General features: G+C 41.3%; 1 protein-coding gene across 1 annotated transcript; it reads left to right on the forward strand.

Annotated features, from left to right (window-relative positions):
- The first annotated feature begins 392 nt into the window (after positions 1-392).
- LOC106540976 (cysteine-rich venom protein kaouthin-2) lies at positions 393-14,860 on the forward strand. Its single transcript, XM_087716795.1, has 8 exons — positions 393-436; positions 3,432-3,493; positions 5,847-5,966; positions 7,986-8,073; positions 9,350-9,498; positions 12,658-12,752; positions 13,161-13,249; positions 14,200-14,860. The coding sequence occupies exons 2-8, from the start codon at positions 3,434-3,436 to the stop codon at positions 14,325-14,327; spliced, it is 729 nt and encodes a 242-aa protein (XP_087572921.1). The 5' UTR covers positions 393-436; positions 3,432-3,433; the 3' UTR covers positions 14,328-14,860.
- The last annotated feature ends 11,463 nt before the right edge of the window (positions 14,861-26,323 follow it).

Raw genomic sequence — 26,323 nt, forward strand, 5'->3', positions numbered from 1 at the left:
TTCAATGGAACATTTTATCTCAACTTCTAAGAACAATCAACTGTGAAACAGAAACGTGTCTGCAGTTGTAAACACATTTTAGGTAGATTCCATTGACACAATTGGAACTTACTTCCAGGTGCATTCAGACAGTTCACATAAATATCTACTAATTTCTTTATATAAGTTACTAGGTAGCTTTTAATAGATTCAAGAGCAGATTTTTACATGAGAAGTCATGAACCTGAGGAAGAAAAGAAAGAAAGAAAGAATGAACTTGAGACAAATCCAAACTTCTGTCTTACAAGGCTTAACGGATATAATTTACTGTTGAGCACTGAGTCATTATGAAATAGAGGAAGCAGGGAAGGTATATAAACCTGGTACTGTCTATCTGACTTCCACGGTTTTTTGAAAGCAACAAAGGAGTTACACTGGGGCTCATTCAAAACAATAGGTAAGATTTATTATTAACTGCAGTTTGTTTAAAGCCATTGTTTGCAATTATGCAAGTTGAGATCCTTTTAAAAATAGTAATTTAGGATCAGTCACATTTCACACAATTCTACCAAGTTGTGTTTTGTTTTGTTTTTGAGAATATATTACATCTATTACCATAATATATTAGGTTTTATGTTAGCTTAAATAGCATGACTTTTTTAAAAAAAATCAGACACTACTGTTTTTTGAGTTTGCCTGTGATCCAATCAGGCATTCCTGGGATCTTCCCTTACTAAACTAACATTTCTAAGATTCCCTGGAAAGAGGAAATTAGAATTAAAAATGTTTCAAGGCTACAGATCTTTTTGTGTATTTATGTGAATGAAATGCAGATTGAACTCAATGGGACTGACTTCCAAATAAACATTTGTACCACTTGTCTGTAAATGTATACTGCAATACATAAGACCTCAAATGATTAAACTTAATCCTAACCATTTTGCTTTTTAACTTAATGTTTTTTCCTAACAGAAACTGAGCTCATAAAATATACTATTTTTTTCTATTTCCTCCTCTGTTATTATGGATTTTGGAAGTCGGGTTAAGTGCCCCCCAATATTTATGCATGGTGTTAGAATTCCTACCAATTTTAATTTTGTTTTAATTTGTTATTAAATTGATATGCTGCCCATTCCGCTATCTGTTTTAAAGTTCATCTCAGCTTCTGCTGCCTGTAGTTTTTCATTAGATGCTATAGTCATGGAAAAGGGCCACAGAAAAGCCAACTCCACATACAGTGGTGTCACACCACTTCCTAGAATACCTGAGATGCTAGGAAGTCAATTAAGTATCATGTTAATCCAATCTGTTTACGTGCTCTTAAGATAAAGGCCGCCAGACACCAGGCCAAATTCTTGCAATCAGGAACAAATTCTGATTGCCTTGCGTCAGGAGCAATCTCCATTGCCAAATGTGTTAGCCCTGTAGCCTTTGCGTCTGCAGATATAGTTGATTATATCTGATATAAGACAAAAGACTGAGAAGCAATATATTCTAAATTAGCTATTTTCAACTGTGGGGGTCCTTCAGACATGTTGAATTTTAGATTCAATAATCTCTGATCAGTGTGATTTTTTTGATTGGCTTTTATGGAAATAGCTGGGGTTATCTTTTACTGCAGCAAATCCATATGGAAAACTTTTGGAACTATTTTAGATTTATAGATTTACCTATAGATGATACAGTAGGTATAAAAAGTCTGCACACCCTGTTAAAATGCCAGGTTTTTGTGATATATAAAAAAATCATACCAAGATAAATCACTTCAGGTTTTTCCCCACTTTTAGTATAATTTGTAAACTGTACAATTCAGTTGAAAAATAAACTGTGATTTCTTAGAAGGAAAAATAAAAATAAAAAATCTTACAATAACATGGTTGCATATGATTACACACCCTTAAACTAATATTTTGTTGAAGTACCCTTTTATTTCATGGCAGCATTCAGTCTTTTGGAGCAGGAGCCTATCAGCATTTTGCCTTGTGATATTTACCAACTCTTCCTTGCAAAAGCATTCCAAATCTGTCAGATTGCGAGATCATCTCCTGTTGTACAGCCCTCTTCAGGTCACCCTACAGATTTTCAATTGGATTCAGCTTTTGGTTCTGGCTGCGCCTTCCAAAAATTTGAAAATTCTTCTGGTGAAGCCATTATTTTGTTGATTTGAACATAGGCTTTGGATCGCCACGTTGAAAGGTGGCATTCCTCTTCATCTTTAGCATTTCAGCACAGATCTGAAAGTTTTATGTCAAAATTGACCAATATTTGGAATTGTTCATCTTTTCCTACACCTTGACTAAAATCCAGCTTTAAAAAAAAGCAGCCCCAAAGCATAAATGCCGTTACTGTGCTTCACTGTGGGTACGGTGTATTTCGGGTGATGTGCAATGTTTTTTGCACCAAACATATTTTTTGGAATCATGGCCAAAAAAGTTCAACCTTAATCTCATCAGAACATGTATTTCACGCATGGTTTTGTTAGATTTGATGTAGCATGTGGTTTTTTTTTTAATGTTGATAGATTTGGATGTTTTTCTTTTTAAGAAAATGTTTCTATCTTGCCACCTTACTCCACAGCACAGTCATATGAAGAATACAGGAGATTGTTGTCACATGTAATACACAACCAATACTTGCCATAAATTCCTGCAGTATCTTTAATGTTGCTGTAGGCATCATGGCATCTTCTCAGACCAATTTTCTTATTCTTTTTCATCAATTTTGGAGGGATGTCAAGTTCTTGGTAATGTCACTATTGTACCATATTTTCTCTATTTGTTGATGTCTGTCTTCACTGTGTTCCACGGTATAGCCAAGCAATAGCAATAGCAATAGCAGTTAGACTTATATACCGCTTCATAGGGCTTTCAGCCCTCTCTAAGCGGTTCACAGAGTCAGCATATTGCCCCCAACAATCCGGGTCCTCATTTTACCCATCTCGGAAGGATGAAAGGCTGAGTCAACCTTGAGCCGGTGAGATTTGAACAGCCGAACTGCAGAACTGAAGTCAGCTGAAGTAGCCTGCAGTGCTGCATTTAACCACTGTGCCACCTTGGCTCCGCCTTGGCCTGGAAATTTTTTATATCCTTGTCCTAACTGATACCTTCCAACAATAAGATCCCCTTGATACTTTCTAAGCTCTTTCAGACCATGTATTTTGCTGTAAGAAACAACTGAGTACATGTCAGAAAAATCCTACTAGAAAAACTCAACTTTATATGGGCTTGATCTGTCATTAATTAATGACAGATATATACTGACTACTACTTAACGTTGGTTTGAATATGATTGGTTAATTCTGTACACAGCCACACCTAAGAGAGTTTCATACTCTAGGAGATAAATATCTTCAGAGAGGCCACTTGCAAACATTCTGAACTACTTAAGAAAGTGCCACAAATTCCATTAAGCAGATTAAGCACAGATATGTCTCAATGTTCTTTTGTTTTTAGAAATGATTGCCTTCATTGTCTTGCTAAGCATTGCTGCAGTGCTGCAACAGTCTTCTGGAGATGTAAGTGTCATAATTTTGTATCACGTATAACAGATATATACAGTACATAACTTTCTCCTCTTACAATTATTCATTAAACTACCTAATATGTGTTAGATTGTTTCATATGTATGATGAGTGGTAGAAATAACCTTGAGGAGCAAGAAGAAGAGATGCAGCCAAGACAACAGTCAGATAAATCTGAATCCAATGCAAAAATGTAATTTGAGAAAGTAAATTGAGGCTCAGACAAGACCACTCTTAGCACATTCAGACTTTTGAGATTCTATGGCTGTGATACTATAACCTTGTAATAAAATAGTATTATCATTCATTGCTCTGGTTTCTTGGTCTGATCAGTAAAGCTTGGTCAGCCTAACTCTTCATTTTAATTCATAAATATATTCCGGGGCTAAACACACAAAGGAAAACAAAATCCTGCTGAATGGGACAGTCAAATATAATTAAAACTGGCACATTTAATGAAAAGAATCTTACTAAATTTAATGTCCATGGTCTGTAACAGAACTTAAGCCCCAGCCCTCTAGAATAGCCCCCCCCCCCCGCCACCTGAGATCTGTGGGATCCCTACCCTTTTAAGCTTTCTGGAGGGCAGTGAAGACCTGGCTCTGCCGTCCCACCCCAAATGTTGGGCAAGGATAGGGGTTCAATGAGGCTGATTGGTCTGACAATTGGTGGGTAGGGTGGCTCTCTTTTTATTCTTGTTGTGGGCCACTTATGATTATTGTATAATAGCTAAGACAGTCATATAAGCTCCTTATGTAAATACATAAATATCACTGCAGTATTCCCTTGAAATAGACGAGGAAAAATTATTAATTTATTTTAAGTTTGTGCTGTGATTATCTGTTTCTTATGTTGCAACTAGTCTCTTTCCAAATGCACAAACAAATGGGGCCACCGTTTCATAGCTGGGGGTCACACTTCCCATTTGGCAGAAGTGAAGAAAGTTGCAGGAGTAGAATGGCGATAGGAGATAAGGCAAAGTCCATTTACAAGGAATGAGCCAGTATTTCTGATTGATTGATTGATAAAATTTATATTTCTGCCTACTCACACATGGCGACTCAAGGTGGCTTACAAGTATAAACTTTTTAAACTTATATTAGGGCTATTTTAGGGAATATGTGAGAGTTGTGTGTTTCCTGCCTCAAAATGATGAGGAATCATGCCACCAGTTTTCAACAGGAGTTGTAAGAGACGTCCTCCTGGACCTGGAGAAAAGAAGTTTGGGCTTCCATTCAGCTCTGAGGCTACTAGTTACCTTTTCCATTTAAAGTTGTGTGTGTGTGTGTGTGTGTGTGTGTGTGTGTGTGTGTGTGTGTGTGTGTAGGTCTTTGGTTATTCAGGTTTTCTCCCGCGTAAAATTGGAAGTGTGTGTGTGGCACCAAGCTGAGCAAACAAGCCTGAAGATGACAAATGAGACTTCGTCGAAACGTCGCCAAGACACATCCAATTTTATATGGGAGAAAACCCGAATAACCAAAGACCTACATTCTAACACCCACGAAAACCTCATAAAACATACATATATACAACACAAATATTATAATATATATATATATATATATATATATATATATATATATATATATATATATATATAAAATATAATATAATATAATATAATATAATATAATATAATATAATATAATATAATATAATATAATATAATATAATATAATATAATATAATATAATATAATATAATATAATATAATATAATATAATATAATATAATATAATATAATATTTGTGTTGTATTTGTGCTGATAAATAAATAAATAAATAAAGGGAGACTAGTATAGATCTATTTCAAGCTATTTAGCTCTCATCAGCTAGCCATACCCTTACTGGGATTCGAACATGTATTTATCCTGTATATTCGAACCTTTATTTATTTATTAACCTTTATTTATCATTTAACCTTTATATTCGAACCTTTATTTATCAGCACAAATACAACACAAAATGTAACAAAGGCAACAGTAAAATATTGGGCTTTCTGTCTGGATGGTCTCTTGTGACGAGCCGATGGATAGAGAATGGAAGCAATTAGCTTCCTCCCATAATTGGGGCATACTGGTATGCCCCAATTATGGGATATATACGATATATATCCCATATATCCGATATATATATATATATATATATATATATATATATATATATATATATATATATATATATATATATATATATATATATATATATATATATATTGTTATGTTATGTTATGTTATGTTATGTTATGTTATGTTATGTTATGTTATGTTATGTTATGTTATGTTATGTTATGTTATGTTATGTTATGTATATATATATGTTTGTTTTGTTTTGCTCTCTGTCTTAAGGTTGATTTTGATCTTGATCCTGAGTCAAGTAACAAAAGACAAAGCCAAAGGGAGATTGTTGAAAAGCACAATGCTTTAAGAAGATCAGTGAGACCAACTGCTAGCAACATGTTACAAATGGTAAGCTAAATGTAATTACATTTGTGTCCTTGTCCGAGAATTTGCAAGTTTGACTTTCTTACTAGTATAAATATTATACTATAAATATGATATTATGCTTAATATAAATATTATGCTTTACTAGCTAGGATAAGAGAAGATACTTACTATTTATTTATTGAGCAGTTCAGCTTCTTTGCCAACATGGATTTAGGTGCATCTGTATTTATGTTTGAATGTGAAAAGCCCAAATGGAATGATTTATGTGACTAAACAAATATGATGACAACTATGAAAAAATGGAGGGAGGTGGGGTAGTCAGACTAACATAAATAACAATGTCATGATATATCCCTCAGCCCTTTCTACATGCATCACCAGATCCTGTGGATGCTACTGTGTAAATTATCAGAGAAGTGTCACACATGAATTCAGCATGCAGGAACTTTGATATGATTGGTGATTGGGGAGGAGAAAATCTGCCCTGGGCTCCTAATGTGTGGGGTCCAACAGAGGTTGGTACTTCTCCTCTCCCATTGATTTCTAAAAGAGATTGCTAGGTGAGCTTATCCATCACCATGGAATGAGGTATCATCAATATGCTGATGATATTCAATTACATATGTCTGGCCTTGGCAAATTAAGTGACGTTGCAAATGTTTTCTTGTGGTGTCTGGAGACTGTGAAAGTTTGGATGAGGAACAACAAGCCTTGGGTTTTGGGATGCTCCAGTTCTGGGAGAATGACATCTTTGCTGCTAGATGGTGTTATATTGCCCTAAACAGACTCTGTGCTCAATCTGGGGGTTCTCCTGAATTCACAGCTCCTGTTTGAGGACAGGTGATAGTTGTGGCTAAGAGGGGCTTCATAAACTTCATATTATATACCAGTTGTGCCCATTCCTAGATTGAGGGGCCCTGTTCACAGTTTCTCATGTCCCATCCCAGTCACTTCCTGGCTGGACTTTTTAAATCTGCTTTACACAGGGCTTCCTTTGAAGAATACCCAGAAACTTCAACTGGTGCAAAATGCAGCAGAATTGGTGTGTTCCTTGTAGAACAAATAATATACTTCTGCTCAGCAAGTTGCCTTGGCTACAAGTTTGTCTTCAGGCCCAAATCAAATACTTATTTTGATTTTTAAAGTCCTACATCAGCAGTCCCCAAACTTCCCAGCTTGGTGGCCTAGCGCAGGTGGGGTAGAGGGGAGGGTTGTGTGTGAGGGGCAGAATGGAGCTTTGTATGTGAACACAAATGCCTGCCGCTCGTATGAATGGAGTTGTGTGTGCAAGTGTTCACTGGTTGCCCAAGTGGAGTTGTGTGCTCATTCTCCCACCCGCCTCTCGTTTGAGTGGAGTTCACTTGCGTGGCCAGGTTCCCAAACGGGCCATGACCCAGGTGTTGGGGACCCTTGTCCTACATGGCATAGGGCCAGGTTATTGGAGAAACCACCTCTCCCAATTACATTTTCCTGTCCCAGTTCCATTTCATTTTAGCTATATTTTATAGTTTTTGATGTTTTTAGTAATAATTTTTGCTGTTATTGTGAATTGATGTTTTTTAACATATGTGCCACCCAGAGTTTTGTGAGAAGGGCAGCTATATATAAGGGATGGGGAGGGAGCACCAACTATTCAAAGCACGTTTTAGAGAATATTGGTGTAACTTCTGAACTTTTGAGCCGAGGTGGCGCAGTGGTTAGGGTGCAGTACTGCAGGCCACTTCAGCTGACTGTTATCTGCAGTTCAGCGGTTCTAATCTCACCGGCTCAAGGTTGACTCAGCCTTCCATCCTTCCGAGGTGGGCGAAATGAGGACCCAGACTGTGGGGGCGATATGCTGGCTCTGTAAACCGCTTAGAGAGGGCTGAAAGCCCTATGAAGCGGTATAAAAGTCTAACTGCTATTGCTATTGCTATTGCTACTTTTAACTACAAGATTTGAAGGAATCCAAAAGATAGTAAAACATTACCAGACATATTTTCTGCAAATTCAACGTATGCTTTTTTCAATAACTGATTGTTGCTGTCAATTTCTATTCAGGAATGGAATTCTAATGCTGCTCAAAATGCAAAACGTTGGGCAGATAGATGTACTTTCGCTCACAGTCCAGGACACTTAAGAACTGTTGGTACGTCAGTCCAAAACGATAGTATGGTTTTAACTGATTAGTGGATTAATAGTATATTTCACATGTAATAGCACTTACAATCAATCTTGCTCCTCAATATTAGCAGGAAGAGTAATGCTTACGAATTACTCTGTAGTTACCACTTTCATGTAGATGATTCAGTTCGATCAAGATGTTAATAATTTTCTTAATTCCCCCCAATGGGTTTGCAGGAGAAATAGTATTTGAACAATGTTTTATTATTTCTTTTTTATATTATATATTACTACATTTATAGCCCATCATTCCCCAAAGATGCTAAAGTTACTGTCCTCACCACAGCTGTTTTTGATGGTAGATGCTGAGCCCAAAGATGTTTAGCGATTTCCATGGTCAATTGGAAAATTAAATCTAAATCTTCCTAATCTCACTATGTATTAACATACAGATGTCCCCATAAATTAGGGTATCTGGGCTCTAATTTACTTCCAAATAAAGTATATTAATGTTTTCATATTTTCATCAGAAAACAAGGATTGTCAGTATGTACAGTCAAAGATTCTAAAAAAGCACCATAATAAGAAATCTGGGTGCAAAATGTTCATTTCCTATCCAATGATTTAGCATTAGTATTTCTGAAGAGATAGGAAATGCTCAGGTGTTGTGGCCCAGCAGGATCCAGTTGACCTGCTGATGGACTCGGATAGCGAGGAACCATATGAGTCTGCCAGGAAAGATGTGGAGGACCCTGGGCAGGGTTCAGACTCAGAGCAAGGGCCAGAGAGGCTGGTTGGCCACCAGGAGGCGCCTGAGGCATGGAGCAGTGGGGAGGATTCAAGGCAGTTTGTCCCTGACGCAAGATTAAGAAGGGTGGAGAAACAGAAGCAGCAGCTCCAGAGGCAGACTCAGAGACAATAATTAAGCTCAGGTGATTGTGACTTGGGCCCTCCAAAGAGAGTATATAAGTGAAGTAGTTGGGAGGGGTCATTTTCAGTACACCATTTGAAACAGTATTGGAATATTCTGTCTGACTTGTATCTGTGCCTGTTGGATTTGGGATCTTGCCAACTATTCTTGTATGTGAGTCTTGTCTGGGCCTTCAGCCAAAGGAGTCAATAAATCCGTAATTAAAGAGTGGCAAACAGCCAAGTCTGTGTCTGGGTGATTTGCAGGTTGGAGGGGGGGGGGTCAGAACACTCAGGTATCTCCTCTCTGCTGTCCTTTTGCTTCTTTCAAAAGATGTGTTCACCTGTGTTTTCTTGCTGTTGCTTTCTTTTTTAACCTTTCCCACTTTTAGGAAGATTAGGATGTGGTGAAAATCTATTCATGTCAAGTCATCCTTATTCATGGACTAGAGTAATTCAGTCTTGGTATGATGAATACAAAAATTTCAGATATGGCGTTGGAGCAACCCCACCAGGTTCTGTTATTGGCCATTTTACTCAGGTAGGATTTTTTCATATCTTTGCCATTTCTATGTTCACTAAATATAAATCCACAAAAATGAGTGAGATAAAAAAAAAGGTAGATTCCCTTAAATTACACTTAAGTCCATGACTGATCCTGAATCACTAAGCTAGGCCATGCCTGGTTGTTACATAGTAAAATCATGGCTTGAAGCTAGACAGGAAAATTGAGAAAACACCCCACAAAAATAGCTTCTTGGATGAGAAGCAAAATGTCTTCAAAGAGAAACCAGAAAGTCCAGTTGCCTCTTGGGAAAAAACATATTTGGTATAACCATGACCTGGATGACTGAGAATCTCCATAGACACTCCGCAAAAAGATAATAGCCAAGAAAACAAAGCAACTATGACCTTAAAATCCATAAACATGAGCAGAGGAGCATCCTGGTTAAGAGTCATAGTCCCAATGTATGTTAAGGAAAGGAAAAACTAGACTAGGTCAAAGTGTTGCAATGTTTCTGTTGTTGTTAAGTTCTGATAAGGTGCAAATAAAGGATGGCAAACATACTAAACATGTTATTTGTTATTCACAATTAGCTCTCCATTCAGATCTTGTCTTTCATACATCTGGTAAGGAGGAACTAGCTTGCTGGTCATAGCACTTGAGACATTGGCTGCTTTGGATATGGTAGGGCACTTTAGAAAGAGATGGTATATAAAGTTCAGGATGAAACAGTTTCATGTTTTTCATTTTAAACATATACATTTAAAGCACAGAGGATGAAGCCTTATTTTCCTAACATTTCTTTGCTTTGGCAAACTTTCATATGAAATGATTGGAGAAGTTCTTTGTATTGTGGTATACTGTATATATTGCAGCATGCTCGCATCTGGGTTTATTTTCTTATACGCTCCTCTAAAGTCCACATATCAATATTAAGCTGGTGTCGGCTGGTGACTCCCCGGGGGAGAGCCTTCTCTGTTGCAGCTCCGGCCCTCTGGAACAAGCTTCCTGTTGAGATCTGGATCCTTACTACCCTCCCGGCCTTCCGCAAAGCCACCAAGTCCTGGCTGTTCCAGCAGGTTGGGGGGAGCTGAGAAGCATCTACCTCCATATAAATTGTGAATGTTGGTTTTGTTTTTAATATGTTGTCTTTGTCTTGTTCCCGCCTTTCCCTTGTCTTTTGTAAGCCGCCCGGAGTCCTCTGGGAGTGGGCGGCATACAAGACAAATTAATAATAATAATAATAATAATAATAATAATAATAATAATAATAATAATTTATAAGATACCCAGCTGGCATAGTTAACTGGACACAAGCTGATTTGGACCTTTTGGACCGAAAAACCAGGAAACTAATGACAATGCACTACAGTTTACATCCACGTGGTGATACTGATAGACTATATCTGCCCCGAAAATCAGGTGGCAGAGGATTATTACAAGTGAAGCAAACAGTTGAAGAAGAAAAACATGCACTGGCTGATTATTTAAAAGAAAGTCAAGAACATCTATTAATCGAAGTAAAGAACAAAAATCTACTGAAGGCCCAACAGACAAAACAAGAATACAGAAAAGATGTGATAAAATCAAGAATGGAGAGTTGGCAGAACAAAGCACTGCATGGCCAATTTCTGGAAAAAATAAAAGATAAAGTGGACAGTGAACAAACTTGGTTATGGTTAACAACAGGTACATTAAAGAAAGAAACAGAGTCACTAATCCTGGCTGCGCAAGAACAAGCTATCCGCACAAATGCCATTAAGGCCAAAATTGAAAAATCCTCTGATGATGCCAAATGCAGACTTTGCAAAGAAGCTGATGAAACTGTTGATCACATCCTCAGCTGCTGTAAAAAAATTGCGCAGACTGATTATAAATTGCGGCACAATTCAGTAGCGCAAATGATCCATTGGAATTTGTGCAAAAATTATAATATTAAAACAGCAACAAACTGGTGGGAACATCAGCCTGAAAAAGTGACCGAAAATCAGATGGTCAAGATCTTGTGGGATTTCCGTATACAAACCGACAAAATACTGGCGCATAATACACCAGACATCACACTGGTTGAGAAAAATAAGGTCACAATCATAGACATCGCAATACCAGGTGATAGCAGGGTCGCCGAGAAGGAACATGAAAAAATCGCAAGATACCAGGACTTAAAAATCGAAATTCAACGACTATGGCACAAACCAGCAGTGATAATTCCAGTGGTAATTGGCACACTGGGTGCTATTCCAAAAGCACTGAAATTACATTTAAAACAGTTAAAAATTGACAAAATCACCATCAGTCAAATGCAAAAAGCCGCACTGCTTGGATCTGCACGCATATTACGAAAATACGTTACGACGTCCTAGGCCCCTGGGTGGGGCCCGACTAGTAACCAATGCCAAATCCGGCGAAACAACTGGCCGCTGTGATACAATTGTACAATAATAATAATAATAATAATAATAATAATAATAATAATAATAATAATAATAATAATAATAATATTTGTGCAAAAATTATAATATTAAAACAGCAACAAACTGGTGGGAACATCAGCCTGAAAAAGTCACCGAAAATCAGATGGTCAAGATCTTGTGGGATTTCTGTATACAAACCGACAAAATACTGGCGCATAATACACCAGACATCACACTGGTTGAGAAAAATAAGGTCACAATCATAGACATCGCAATACCAGGTGATAGCAGGGTCGCCGAGAAGGAACATGAAAAAATCACAAGATACCAGGACTTAAAAATCGAAATTCAACGACTATGGCACAAACCAGCAGTGGTAATTCCAGTGGTAATTGGCACACTGGGTGCTATTCCAAAAGCACTGGAATTACATTTAAAACAGTTAAAAATTGACAAAATCACCATCAGTCAAATGCAAAAAGCCGCACTGCTTGGATCTGCACGCATATTACAAAAATATGTTACGACGTCCTAGGCCCCTGGGTGGGGCCCGACTAGTAACCAATGCCAAATCCGGCGAAACAACTGGCCGCTGTGATACAATTGTACAACAACAATAATAATAATAATAATAATAATTATAATTATAATAATTATAATTATAAATAAATTTTATAAATTTATAAATTTTGGCCGCTGTGATACAATTGTATAATAATAATAATAATAATAATAATAAGCTCTAGCATATTAACCTGTGTGTATATTTTTGTATCTACAGATAGTTTGGTACAATAGTTACCTTGTTGGTTGTGCAGCTGCCAGATGTTCTTCATCCAGATTTAAATACTTCTATGTTTGTCAATACTGCCCAGCGTATGTATCAGCTATGATTTGTCTCATCAAGACAGGGAGATAGCAAAAGGAGAATGTTACAAAGAAAGAGGGAAAATGAAAGAGGGGAAGAAAACAGACATGAGGAGGAAATCAACATTTCCCTCAATTCTTTCTCTCTCCAATAAACCAGGAAAATCCTTTTTTGCTCTCTCACAAAACTTGACAGGGTTTACTGTCTTTTGGAGAAGACTTCGGAAGTCAGATCTTCCCCTCCGATGGTGGTGCTGTCTGCTCTCTTAAAACTGGAGACCCAAACCAGAGAGACCAAGACAATGCAACCAAAGTCAATTATCTATAAGGCATGGGGATGGATCAGCAATCCCAAATGTAACTATAATAACATATAGCATCTATTACATATATTTCTATTCATCTTTTTCATTCTAGAGGGAACATCAGAGGTTCATTTGCTACTCCATATAAATCAGGGCCACCTTGTGGGGACTGTCCTTCAGCTTGTGTCAACGGACTATGCAGTAAGTTTTTTTAAAATCAATTATTAAATTAACATTTATAAAGATCATGTCATGTCACCAAAGAACAGGTTTTATTTGAAGAGCTAACCGTCTCTGGGTAGAATAACAGCCATAATGGAAGATGTCCAGCTATCCACCAAGACAACTGGATCATTACATATATGAAGCATGCTATTGTGGGATAACCAGACATCTAGAGTTGCCTTGATGGTGCTTCTATATGCTCCCTCACTAGTGGTTGATGAGCCCATGCAATTGAATCAGGAAATGTGAGGATTATATCAATCCATTTTAGCTTATTAAGAACTTAAAATCCATAGCAGCTTTCTCTGAATTTTGTTCATGGCTATTTTTGAAACTAATTCAGCAGCTACATATAATTACTCTAATACCATAGTGGTGAACCTACAGCACACGTGCCAGAGATGGAACACAGAGCCGTCTCTCTGGGCATGCATGCCATTGCCAGTTGCTCTTCCACACATGCATGCCGGCCAGCTGGTCTTCATGCATGCAGGAGCGCTGGACCCCAGAAGAGCAGCTGCCCAGCGTGCATATATCCAGGAAGCTGCTCTTCTGGTTTCCGGCACACCCATGTGTGTGAAGACCAGCTGGCTGGCATGCAAGTGCACATGAAAACCAGCTGGCCAGTGCACACATGCTCCCTAGGTGGCTGCTCTTCTGGTTTCTGGCACATGTGCGCGTGTGCGCCGCATTCTGGTTTCGGCATTCGGTGCCGAAAAGTTTCACCAACATTGCTCTAATATATACTCTAAAATAATTACTATTTTCATTTTAAAGATCTTCAGATTTAAAGCACCCTATTAAAAAATACATACATTTGATTCTGAGCTCTAAAATTTTGCATACAATTGTAAAAGAGTCTGTAGCAGTTACGCTTTTGGTGATGTCTCACTTTTATTCATGTTTCCTCTTTTTAAAATTTTCAGCAAATCCTTGCAAACATAGAAACAAGTTCTCCAACTGCAAATCTTTAGCAGCACAAAATGGATGCCAGAGTAATTGGATGAAGTCGAACTGTGCTGCTTCTTGCTTCTGCCGCACTGAAATAATATAGCGGATCTCCCATTCAATATTTGTTATATCTGCCCGAAAAATCTGGCATCTTTTTGGTATCAGCAAATTCTTATGTGACTTTTGATTTCATATACTTTGCATGAGTGTCCTATGAATGCCTAAGGGAAACATAAGCAGGAATAGAGGCTAGGGATGAAAACTGTAGGTTCAAAGGGTCATAGGAAAAAAATCACAGGCCTGGGTGACCTCAAAAAAGGGCCACATTATAAACTTGATTAAAAGAAAATACTGAAGGCCTGAAAATAAAATCACCAAAGTTCTTTTCACTACAACTATACCACACGGATTTCTTAAATGCTTATGTTAAATCTAACTTAGAACTGATTGATGTCATTCATGCAAAGTATATGCCAGGTTTTGGTGTTTTTAATGTATAAATTGGTTGTGGTTTACAGTTTAATATGATTTTATGGTTTTTGATTTTTGATTGGGAGCCACCCAGAGTTGGTTGAAAGGAGGGCAGCTTTATAAATGTTTTAAATAAAAATAAATAAATTCTATGTAAAAGCAAAATGACCAATTGACTGGTCAATGTAGTGTGCGTGTGTATGTATGTATATATGTGTGTGTGTTTGTGTATGTATGTATATATATTTGTGTTTGTGTTTGTGTGTGTTAACAATTTGGTGTAACAATCTACCAAAATATTGTGATCTTGGTCTGAGGGGTAGTGAGATCATACCCCTGTCGTGGTCAGACCACTACCTACTGAGGCTTGACTTTCGGAGACCAAACCCCCACTGTAGGGAGGAGGAACCGACCAGGTGGTTCCACCCCAGGCGACTTATGGACCCCTTGGGGTTCCAGACGGAGCTTGGGGTTATTCCTGATACCCTCGCCTGCAGTCCGGCGGAGACTCTGGTTGCTGCTTGGAACTCGGCAGCGACGGAGTCTCTTAACCGGATTGCGCCTCTACGGCCGCTCCGAGGCAGTGCATCCAGGAGGGACCCTTGGTTTACTGAGGAACTCCGGGAGATGAAGTGCCGAAAGAGACGCCTAGAGCACCAGTGGAGATCCAGTAAATCCAAATCGAACCGAGCACTTTTAACATCCTGCATCAGAGAGTACATCAGGGCAATTAGGACGTCTAAAAGAACTTACATTTCCTCTCTGATTGCTTCCGCTGAGTCGCGCCCAGCCGCCCTGTTCAGGATAACCCGTTCCCTCCTAAATAGGAGGGATACGGGTGATCCTTTGCAGGGCAGGGCTGAGGATTACGTCCAATTTCTCGCGGATAAAGTTGCTCGGTTTCGGGCGGACCTGGATTCCAATTCTGCAGAACCAGCCGAGGCACTAAGGGATAATCTGGTAGGCCATCGCTGGATTCCTGATACTCTCGCCCACAGTTTGGCAGAGACTCTTGCTGCTGCCTGGCACTCGGCAGCGTCAGAGTCTCTGGACCGAATTGCGCCACTACGGCCCCTCCGGGTCAGCGGCTCCCGGAGGCCTCCTTGGTTCACTGAGGAGCTCCGGGAGATAAAGCGCCGGAGGAGACGCCTAGAGCACCAGTGGAGATCCGATAGGTCCGAACCAAACCGAGCACTTTTGACAGCATGCACCAAGGAGTACATCCGGGCATTAAGAACAGCTAAGAGAACATTGCCACCTTGGTAGCGTCCGCCGAGTCCCGCCCAGCCGCCCTGTTTAGGATAACCCGCTCCCTCCTAAATAGGAGGGAGACGGGGGACCCCTTACAGGGTAGGGCTGAGGAGTATGTTCAGTTCTTGGCGGACAAAGTTGCTCGGTTTCGGTCGGACCTGGACTCCACCCCCGCAGATCCAGCCGAGACACAGGGGAATGACTTGGCAGACCATCTCTGGGTTGAGTTTCAGGATGTTGCCTCCGGGGATGTGGACAAGGCTATGCGAAATGTGAGTGCCTCCACCTGTATACTGGACCTGTGTCCCTCCTAGCTGGTTGCCAACAGCAGTGAGGTGACACGAGGCTGGATCCAGGCGGTTGTTACCGCCTCTCTTTGGGAGGGGTACTTCCCCACCGCGCTTAAGACGGCGGTGGTGAGACCCCTCCTGAAGAAACCGTCCTTGGATCCAGCTGTTCTTAATAACTACCGTCCAGTCTCCAACCTCCCCTTTGTGGGGAAGGTTGTTGAGAAGGTGGTGGCCTTCCAGCTTCAGCGTACCTTGGAGGAAGCTAACTATCTTGACCCCTTCCAGTCAGGCTTCAGGCCCGGTTACAGCACAGAAACCGCTTTGGTCGCATTGACCGATGATCTCTGGAGAGCCAGAGATGGAGGCCACGCGTCCATCCTGGTTCTCCTTGACCTCTCAGCGGCTTTCGATACCATCGACCATGGTATCCTTCTGCGACGACTGCGGGAGGTGGGGGTGGGCGGCACTGTTCTGCAGTGGTTCTCCTCCTACCTCTCGGACAGGTCGCAGTCGGTGTTGGTGGGGGGGCAGAGATCGTCCCTGAGGCCCCTAACTTATAGGGTGCCGCAGGGTTCGGTCTTATCCCCCCTGCTGTTTAACATATACATGAAACCGCTGGGCGAGATCATTCGGAGGCACGGGATAAAATACCATCAATACGCGGACGATACACAGTTGTATCTGTCCATCCCGTGCCAACTCAATGAAGTGGTTGACGTGATGAACCGGGGTCTTGAGGCTGTTAAAGACTGGATGAGAGCTAAAAAACTGGTACTCAACCCGGACAAGACCGAGTGGCTGTTGTGTTTTCCTCCCAACAATTTGGCTGACGTTCCATCGCTCAGGCTGGGGGGTCAAAATTTATACCCCTCAGACAGGGTCCGCAACTTGGGAGTCCTCCTGGATCCACCGCTGAGTTTCGACCACCACTTATCAGCTGTGACCAGGGGGGCATTTGCCCAGGTTCGCCTGGTGCGCCAGTTGCAGCCCTACCTGAACTGGGAGGCCCTCACAACAGTCACTCGAGCCCTTGTGATCTCTAGGCTGGAATACTGCAATGTGCTCTACATGGGGCTGCCCTTGAAGAGCATCCGGCGACTTCAGCTAGTCCAAAATGCAGCCGCGCAAGTGTTTGTGGGCGCACCACGGTTCGCCCACATAACACCGATCCTCCGTGAGCTGCGCTGGCTACATGTTGGTCTCCGGGTGCACTTCAAGATCCTTCTTACCATCTATAAAGCGCTCCATGGTAGTGGATCTGGCTATTTGAGAGACCGCCTTCTGCCGATTACCTCCCTCCGTCCCATCAGATCGCATAGAGTAGGCCTCCTCCGAATTCCATCCGCCAGTCAGTGCCGACTGGCGACTACGCGGAGGAGAGCCTTCTCAGTTGCAGCTCCAACGCTATGGAACAATCTCCCCGTGGAGATCCGCACCCTCACCACCGTCCAGGCCTTTCGCACAGCCCTCAAGATCTGGCTATCCCGTCAGGCCTGGGGATAAGACTTTACTCTTGCCCCTCCCGAATGTTGAATGAATGTTGGTTTTTTTTTATTGCTAATTATTTCTATTCACATTTTCTTTTTGCGTTTTGTCCCGCACTCCCCTCCCCTATTGTTGTAAGCCGCCCTGAGTCCCCTCAGGGAAAAGGGCGGCCTATAAATGCTTAATAAAATGGAAAAAAAATGATTGATTTTCAAGCTGTTACCCCTGAGGACGTGGACAAGGCCATGAGAGCTGTAGGTGCCTCCACATGCGTGCTGGACCCGTGCCCCTCCTGGCTGGTTGTTAACAGCAGGGAGGTGACACGGGGCTGGATCCAGGCGGTTGTTGCCGCCTCCCTTTGGGAGGGGGTCTTTCCCCCTGCTTTAAAGGCGGCGGTGGTGAGACCCCTCCTGAAGAAACCATCTCTGGATCCAGCCATTCTAAACAACTATCGTCCAGTCTCTGGGCGTCTCTCTTTGTGGGGAAGGTTGTTGAGAAGGTGGTGGCCTTTCAGCTCCAGCGGTCCTTGGAGGAAGCCAGTTATCTTGATCCATTCCAGTCTGGCTTCAGGCCTGGCTACAGCACAGAAACCGCTTTGGTCGCATTGACCGATGATCTCTGGAGAGCCAGGGATGGAGGCCATGCCTCCATCCTGGTACTCCTTGACCTCTCTGCAGCTTTACCATCGACCATGGTATCCTTCTGCGACAACTGGGGGAGGTGGGGGTGGGAGGCACTGTGTTACGGTGGTTCTCCTCTTACCTCTCGGACAGGTCGCAGTCGGTGTTAGTCGGAGGGCAGAGATCGACCCCTAGGCCCTTAACATATGGGGTGCCACAGGGTTCAGTCCTGTCCCCCCTACTTTTTAATATCTACATGAAACCGCTGGGTGAGATCATTCGACGGCACGGGATAAAATACCATCAGTATGCGGACGATACACAGTTGTATCTGTCCGCCCCGTGCCAACTCAATGAAGCGATGGACGTGATGAGCCAGGGCCTTGAGCCTGTTAGAGATTGGATGGGGGTTAACAAGCTTGTACTCAATCCAGATAAGACCGAGTGGTTGCTGTGCTTCCCTCCCACTAATTGGCCAAGTGTTCCATCTCTCAGGCTGGGGGGCCAAATACTACGCCCCTCAGATAGGGTCCGCAACTTGGGAGTCCTCCTGGACCCACAGCTGACTTTTGATCATCATTTGTCAGCTGTGACCAGGGGGGCATTTGCCCAGGTCCGCCTGGTGCACCAGTTGCGTCCCTACCTGAACCGGGAGGCTCTCACAACAGTCACTCGTGCCCTTGTGACCTCTAGGCTGGAGTACTGCAATGTGCTCTACATGGGGCTGCCCTTGAAGAGTATTCGGCGACTTCAGCTGGTCCAGAATGCAGCCGCGTGAGCGATCATGGGTGCACCTCGTTTCACCCACGTAACACCTATCCTCCGCGAGCTGCACTGGCTGCCAGTTGATCTCCGGGTGCGCTTCAAGGTGCTAGTTGTCACCTACAAAGCCCTTCATGGTATTGGATCTGGGTACTTGAGAGACCGCCTACTGCCAATTACCTCCACTAGGCCAATAAGATCCCATAGATTAGGCCTCCTCCGAATCCTATCAGCCGGTCAATGTCGACTGGCAACTACCCGGAGGAGAGCCTTCTCGGTGGCTGCTCCGACCCTCTGGAACGAACTCTCTGTGGAGATTCGTACCCTCACCACCCTCCAGACCTTCCGCGTAGCCCTTAAAATCTGGCTGTCCCGACAGGCCTGGGGCTAAAGACTTCAACCCCACCCGAATAGTATGTCTGTTGCGCTTTTTAATGACGTATTGTCTTCATGTATGTAACTTGTTTTGTCCTTCCCTCCCTCTGAATTGTGAGCCGCCTTGAGTCCCCTCAGGGAAAAGGGCGGCATACAAATAAAGTATTCTATTCTATTCTATATTATTAAAAACATAACCTTCATAAAGTGGTTAATATCCCTGATGAGGGATATTAAATCCTTCTTAAACCAGACATTCAATCAAAGTCCTACCTTAGTGCAACAAATGTTTCCTTCTGCATAACTTTTTTTTAGTGTTTTCCTATTTAAAACAAGAATTTTTAGATTAAAAAACCACTTTGTAGCGTGCTCCCCACTGGAAAAATGGCTTATTGTGTTAATGCAGAGCATAAACAACACAAATTCAATATCATTGGAAACAAACATAAAGGTTAAAATCACCCTGTTGTCAGACTCAGCACCTAGTGACAGTGGAGATACACCTGTATTATTTGTTTAGCAAATAAGCAAATGGAAATATATCTTTTATTAAAGGTGGCTCAGTAGCTAAGACATAGCTTGTTGATCAGAAAGTTTGGCAGTTTGGTGGTTTGAGTCCCTAGCGCCGCATAACGGAACGCCCTATTACTTGTCCCAGCTTCTGCCAACCTAGCAGTTCGAAAGCACATAAAAATGCAAGTAGAAAAATAGGAACCACCTCTGGTGGGAAGGTAACAGCATTCTGTGTGCCTTTGGCATTTAGTCATGCCAGCCACATGTCCATGGAGATGTCTTCGGGGAGTGCTGGCTCTTTGGTATTGAAACAGAGATGAGCTCTGCCCCCCTAGAGTTGGGAACAACTAGCACATATGTGTGAAGGCAGTGGTGGGTTCCTACCTGTTCGGACCGGTTAAGCTGAACTTGTAGTGGATTGATGATCTGAGTTGCTGGAACTGGCAGTGAACCAGATCTGCCATGCTCCCGAACTGGTTTTCTTATCCATCTTATTTTTTGCTTCTGTGCATGCGCAGAACAATTTCTATTGTACTGCACATGCGCGCACAGCATTCATCAAGCACGTGCACACGTGCTGCACACCCACGAGTGAACCAGCAGTAGTGACTGCCGTAACCCACCCCCGTGTGAGGGGAACCTTTACCTTTAGCTATCTATTATTAACTTCCCAGTCATGTCCAGCTCAGCCCTAAAAGTTTTGATGGTTTCCCATTCTTCTGCTAATCTAGTCTGACTGCTTAGCCAGCTCAGGAACGACCTCATTTATGACTGAACTCTTTCTTCACTGAAAACATCACTGCCAATATGAAATTGCTGTTATACGAATCTATGGTGAAGGAAGGGAAGGGATCGTTTATTCTTCCTTCATTTATTGAGATGTTTACTCTGATGGTACTTTAGTAATACCTTATTAAAATTATTATGCTTGCACAAAAAAGAGGGAAATGGATTAGAGCTGTGAAACTAAAGCTAGGGTTCCCACCAAAGTTGCCAAATGTATCCCTCCATGAATGTGGGGGGTAGCCGTCAATTGTAGCGAACTCCACACTAGAAAAATGGCTTATTGTGTTAAAGGCCTCTGCAGAACTGAAGGATTGGCTTTCACAAGGTGGAACATTGGAATCCTGAAAGACATCATCACATCATCTTGTTTTTTGATATCTTTCCCTGATAAATCACTGCCTCTTTACCTCAAGAAATAGGTTGCTTTAATTTTGTTATTGTGCTTGGGTCCACTAGTAGATTAGATCCCACAAGTTAGGCTTTTTCTCCCTCTCCTCTTCAGAGTTAAGAGTACATGGGGCAAATGTATCTTGAGAAGAGACGGGCCTGGCTCCCCTTCCCTCTCCTGCTAATAGCAGCTGCTGTTCTGTATGCAGCAGGGGTGGGTTGCTAATCCCGTTCCAACCGGTTCGGTTGTAATGGGGCCGGCGGCGTCCTCGTGCATGCGCGCAGTTCACGCATGCGTCTTAGCACCTGCACGATGCTCCAGCTGCTCGCGGAGACTCACGCAGGCGCTGTATGTGCCATGCGCCTGCGTGGAAGCGCAGAAGCCTTCAAAGACCGGTAAGGAGCGCGGGCGGGCAGATGGGCCCTTCTCCGTTCCCGGAAGTTACTTACTTCCGGGTTCGCTGACCAACCGGTTCGCGGGGACCGCCGCGAACCGGTTGAAACCCACCCCTGGTATGCAGGCACTGCAGCTATTATTTAGTAATGACGCAAGAAACCTTGTCAGAAGAGCAATCTCTTAGCAAACTATGGTTCATGGAGTCTGTTATGTACTTGTGCGTCAGAAATGTGTTCAATAAAGCAAAGAAGAAAGGGTGTATGATGAACTGTGCCTGGCAATTTTTCAAAAGTTTTCCTACCTTATGAAAGAAGCTTCTGTTTTTCTGACTTATTCTCCAGGTGCTTGAGCATTTCTTTCAAATTTCTCTGGGACATTCGTGAGCTTATTATAATACTGGAGGTGGTAATAAGAAAGTTCATGTTTTCTGTTATATACTTTGCATCATTCTGTCATTCGGTCTGGAAAAGCTCAAGTCTAGCATTCCCTTCCTTGCCTTCTAAATATTGATCATGCAGTAAAAAATCATACAGACCAACAACCCTTGGCTACCTCATAACTTTAAAAAGTGGGGAATGCCCAAGTCCATCTTCGGGAATGTATTTATTGTGGTCTTTGTAAACTGCTTACTCCACATGGGACACTCAGCAGTTAAAATACACATAAACATAAAACATTTTAAAAGCCCATAGCCACAATCACAGTAACTAGAAATATCTCAACAGCAAGGATCCCATACTTTAAAAAAAACATTTCAATAATTACATAAAAATAACATAAAAATTATTCAGTAAAACTTTCCCAGTTTGTTTTGGCTACCTTTCTAATTACCAAAGGGAGTTGGTACAATCTATATGTTCATAGAGATGTACGGCATCTCTCCACAGAGAAGGAATTTATACAAAAAACACATGGTGCCTTCATCGTCACTTGATGACAAGGATTTCAAACTATAGTTCATGATGAATCCATGGGATGGGTCAAGACAGGTCACCTTGAAGGAGGTAGTCCCATATATGTCATTGAGACCTTTCAAAATGAGAGCAGTTTGATTGTACTTTAATTCTTGGTCATTACCAAGCCATTACCCCAATACATTTGGAAAGAAAATAATTGATCCAAATGAATACAACCAGGTAGAAAAATAGAAGTTATCAGTTTGAGGAAATTATTATACATGCCTTTGTTTTTCTTCATGGCTGGATTATTTTAACTTTGGTTATTCTTTTTATATTGTTTTTAGGGTTAGGGCTTGTGTTGCCTAGTTTGCTTATAAATTGGTTGGTTAGCCACCCAAAGTGTAATGGCTTCTCTCCTAAGTTAAGAAAGGAAACAGATTATTTCAAAAGGAACCTTTAATTAAGCAGAATGGAAACCATTAAAGGCAAAGCAACATCTGAAACCCTTTAGGCAATGCAAGTGGGATTAAACTGATAATGACCCTTCCCCTTTGTCAGAATGCAGATTCTGGCCAATACACAAGTGTGAAGATGTTTCCTTAACTCTTCTGCCCTAAGAGTCGAATAAAAGACATGTTCCCAGGGCTATCTCTAGTTTGACATTAAAGTAAGTTATCCCACATGACCACCATAAACATCCCTCCAGAGTGCTGGGACCTCCAGCCTTCTGGCGACAGGAAACCAGTTGTAAATTTCAGTTGTTACAGGTACTGCTAGTAATTTAACTCCAAGGCCCCGCTCCTCCCAATTGAATGGCAGTATCACATAAGGGATCTGACAAAGTTATCTGTTTCAATACAGGAGAATATTTGTAGCTCAAGGTTGAAATGAGTGGTCAATGGTGCTTTCTAAGTTTGGTTGTTCATATGTTCATACATATGTTGCTTTGAGTTTCTGAATGAAAGAGATAAATCTAATATATGAATTCTTTTAGTAATTGAAATCTCCATAGATATTGTATTATATCACTTGCAACCTGATCCTGTTATTGCAATAAATGTATTTAGAAGAATATGGATTTAAAAAAATCAAGATGGTCTCCACATACAATACACTTTTAAGGGGATTTTTTTAATACTACCATCCCCTTACTGATGCCCCAAAGTAGCACATATTTTACATGTAGCAGGCTACCAGTTTACCTATTTCCTTATTATATTGGGTTGTTGTTACAACATCAACAAAGAAAGATTCCCCTTCAAATACTGACATTTTCTTGCTACTTAAATTATATTGCATGAGCAGTGTCTCACTCATCTGGGCTCTAGTAATAAACATAAATTAATTATGATCATTTTGGGTGAGAGAAAAATGGGGAAATTGTTGTATCCATGCCTCTCCTGGCACAAAAGTTGGCTTTCCTTGACTGGCTAGACTAGGTAGTGGCCACATTCTTCTCAGTTCAATATCCATTATGGAGGGAGTATGGATGTATTTGGGTCAGGATGTACTAGTTTCATAAGCAGTTTTACATAAGATAGATGGGGAAGATAGTGTAGAAGATGACAAGGAAGGGAGAGGTCAAGCATGTCAACAGGCTTGACTCCCTACATGTCCACAAGAGATCTAATCCAGTACATCTTGAATTCAATTTACTTTCACTGTTAGTAGCTTAGATTCTTGCAGAGTGTTAACATGAAATAAACCTGTAGTGATTTGAACCAACTTGTTTTCTAATTTCTTGTGCCTGACTAGAGACAGAGACAGGCAGACATGTCAACTGATACACTACATCCAGAAGCTATGTAGTTTGGCTTACAGGTTGTCCCTGTCAGGCCTGCATTTATATTCCTTTTCAATCTCAGGTGGAAAACATTGTAGACTCTAGGTTGAATAGGGTCACTTGCAGCATTTAGTGCAATGGAAAAGTTAGTAGAACAATTCCATGAGAAGTTTCCTGATAAGCCAAAGGGCCCCCTAGGGAGGGAAGTAGGTGGTTAATTTTTTTAATGTTAACTTTTATGTTATTCTCTTTTCAAAAAGCGTTTTTCTTCTGAGGAGAGGCCGCCTGTCAGGCCTGCATTTATATTCCTTTTAGAATTTTGGCCTGCCACACTTTCTCTTATTTCATTATGCTGTTTCTTTAAGTATAGTCGATGGGAGGGGGAATAGAAGGAGTAGGATTGTGGAATGTATTGTTTTTCATTCTTACTAGAAGCCAAGGTCATCCTTTGACTCCGCACTTTTACACCTGACCGGAAGCAGCTGGGTGAAGACGCCAGCGTGGAAGAAGAAGATTGGACCATGTGATGGACTGTGGGTGTGGGGACAAGATCATGAACTTTTAACTGGGTGGGATTCTGATGTAACTTCCAGAGTTGGAATCCCACAGCACGATGCCAACATGCCTGCCTTATTAAATTGGAACTTTAAGCATAGTTTTGCCTTCGACTCTGATTTAATTCTGCATGGTATTTGGAATGCTGACACTCCCTTTATGGCCTAATATATTGCAACGAACAAATGTCACTAAACTCTCTTCTTAATTAGGAAGTGAGGCAGCATACTTTACCCATATGACTTTCAGTCTACCCACCCCTGCACCAACACATTACTTCTACTATATTCTTTCTCCCCTCTGAAGCTTGCCTATTTTGCACAACAGATGTGCAAAGATGTCTGAATCTATCTGCACATATGAACAAACAATTCAATTCTCTTGTGTCAGTTCTGTGTATGGGTAGGTCTGGTATTCTTTCACAGAACCATTTTCAATAAAAAGAACATGACATGAATGAAAAGGGAGGAATTGATGTCTTTCTACTAGATCTTGTATTCCTCCTACAGCTGGTACATATTGAAGATCAGACACAATGCAGGAGGGAAACCATTAGCCATTAAAGGTCTGTTGTAAACAGCTTTCTGAAAAGTCTCTAGGACCATCAAAAAGCCAAAGGAATTTGAACTGGAAAGAAAACCAGTTAATTCAACTTACAGCTCTGAAAGATGTAGGCTTATACAGAAAAGCTTCCTCTGAAGGAAATAAGATGCTCCACCTCATAAAGGGTTGAGCAGCAGTTAATCTTCCTCAATCCATAACCACATCATAAAGGATGTGACCTCTGGGCATCCATTGCACATTTGCAGAAGCTACTTTGGTTGATTTCCCTGTATAGAGCTGTTGAGCACATGCTTTTCCTTCAAGGAACTGCTACACTTGAAATATACTAAAACAGCCTATCAGACTCACCCCAGTCCTAGACTGGGTTGGCAGTCTAACCACTTGATTCATTCTCATTCTCATTTTCTCTCTCTCTTTCCCCTCTCCCCCTCTCCCCTCAGGAAAAGATACACCTCATTTTGTCCTATTCACTTCTAATCTAGATGCCCCTTTCAGATCAAAGGGGCAGAAAACAAGCCTACCTCAACAGAACAGTCCATCATAGATTTTAACAGCTGTGGAAAAGGTCAGAGGACCAGGGACCATAGCATTTACCTCAAGCCTTGTCTGAATGCTGTGAATCTTTTACACCATGCCTCAGTTTGATAGACATGGTTCCTGTAAATGCAGAATTGGACAGACTGTGAGCTGACATCTCTAAGCATCAGACAGAACAAAAGAAAGACAGATTTATAGGCAAGGGCCTTGCAGAATAAGATTGCTGATCCATAACCTGAAATTTAAAAATGTGTGACAAGAAATCTATTTGAGAAATAAGCTGCCAGAGAGAAGTAGTCAAACACCTTTTGGAAATTCAGCTCCCTCTTTAGGAGCAGTTTTCTTGTTCTTTCAGACAGTCTTAAATTCAATCAGTTAAGAGCTAAAATGTGGCTTAATTTTGAAATGCTAAAATGAGGGTGCC

This window comes from Thamnophis sirtalis, unplaced genomic scaffold, assembly GCF_051295495.1.
Source record: "Thamnophis sirtalis isolate CommonGarterSnake01/CBP01778 unplaced genomic scaffold, rThaSir2_p1.2 scaffold_5, whole genome shotgun sequence".
NCBI classification, from domain to species: Eukaryota; Metazoa; Chordata; class Lepidosauria; order Squamata; family Natricidae; genus Thamnophis; species Thamnophis sirtalis.

What these genes read in the sequence shown, in the direction of transcription:
- LOC106540976 (XM_087716795.1), top strand. Translation starts at nt 3,434, where the DNA reads ATGATTGCCTTCATTGTCTTGCTAAGCATTGCTGCAGTGCTGCAACAG. An exon ending in CTAGCAACATGTTACAAATG is followed by an intron (nt 5,967 to 7,985) that starts GTAAGCTAAATG and finishes ATTTCTATTCAG; the next exon opens with GAATGGAATTCTAATGCTGC. An exon ending in GTTTGTCAATACTGCCCAGC is followed by an intron (nt 12,753 to 13,160) that starts GTATGTATCAGC and finishes TTTTCATTCTAG; the next exon opens with AGGGAACATCAGAGGTTCAT.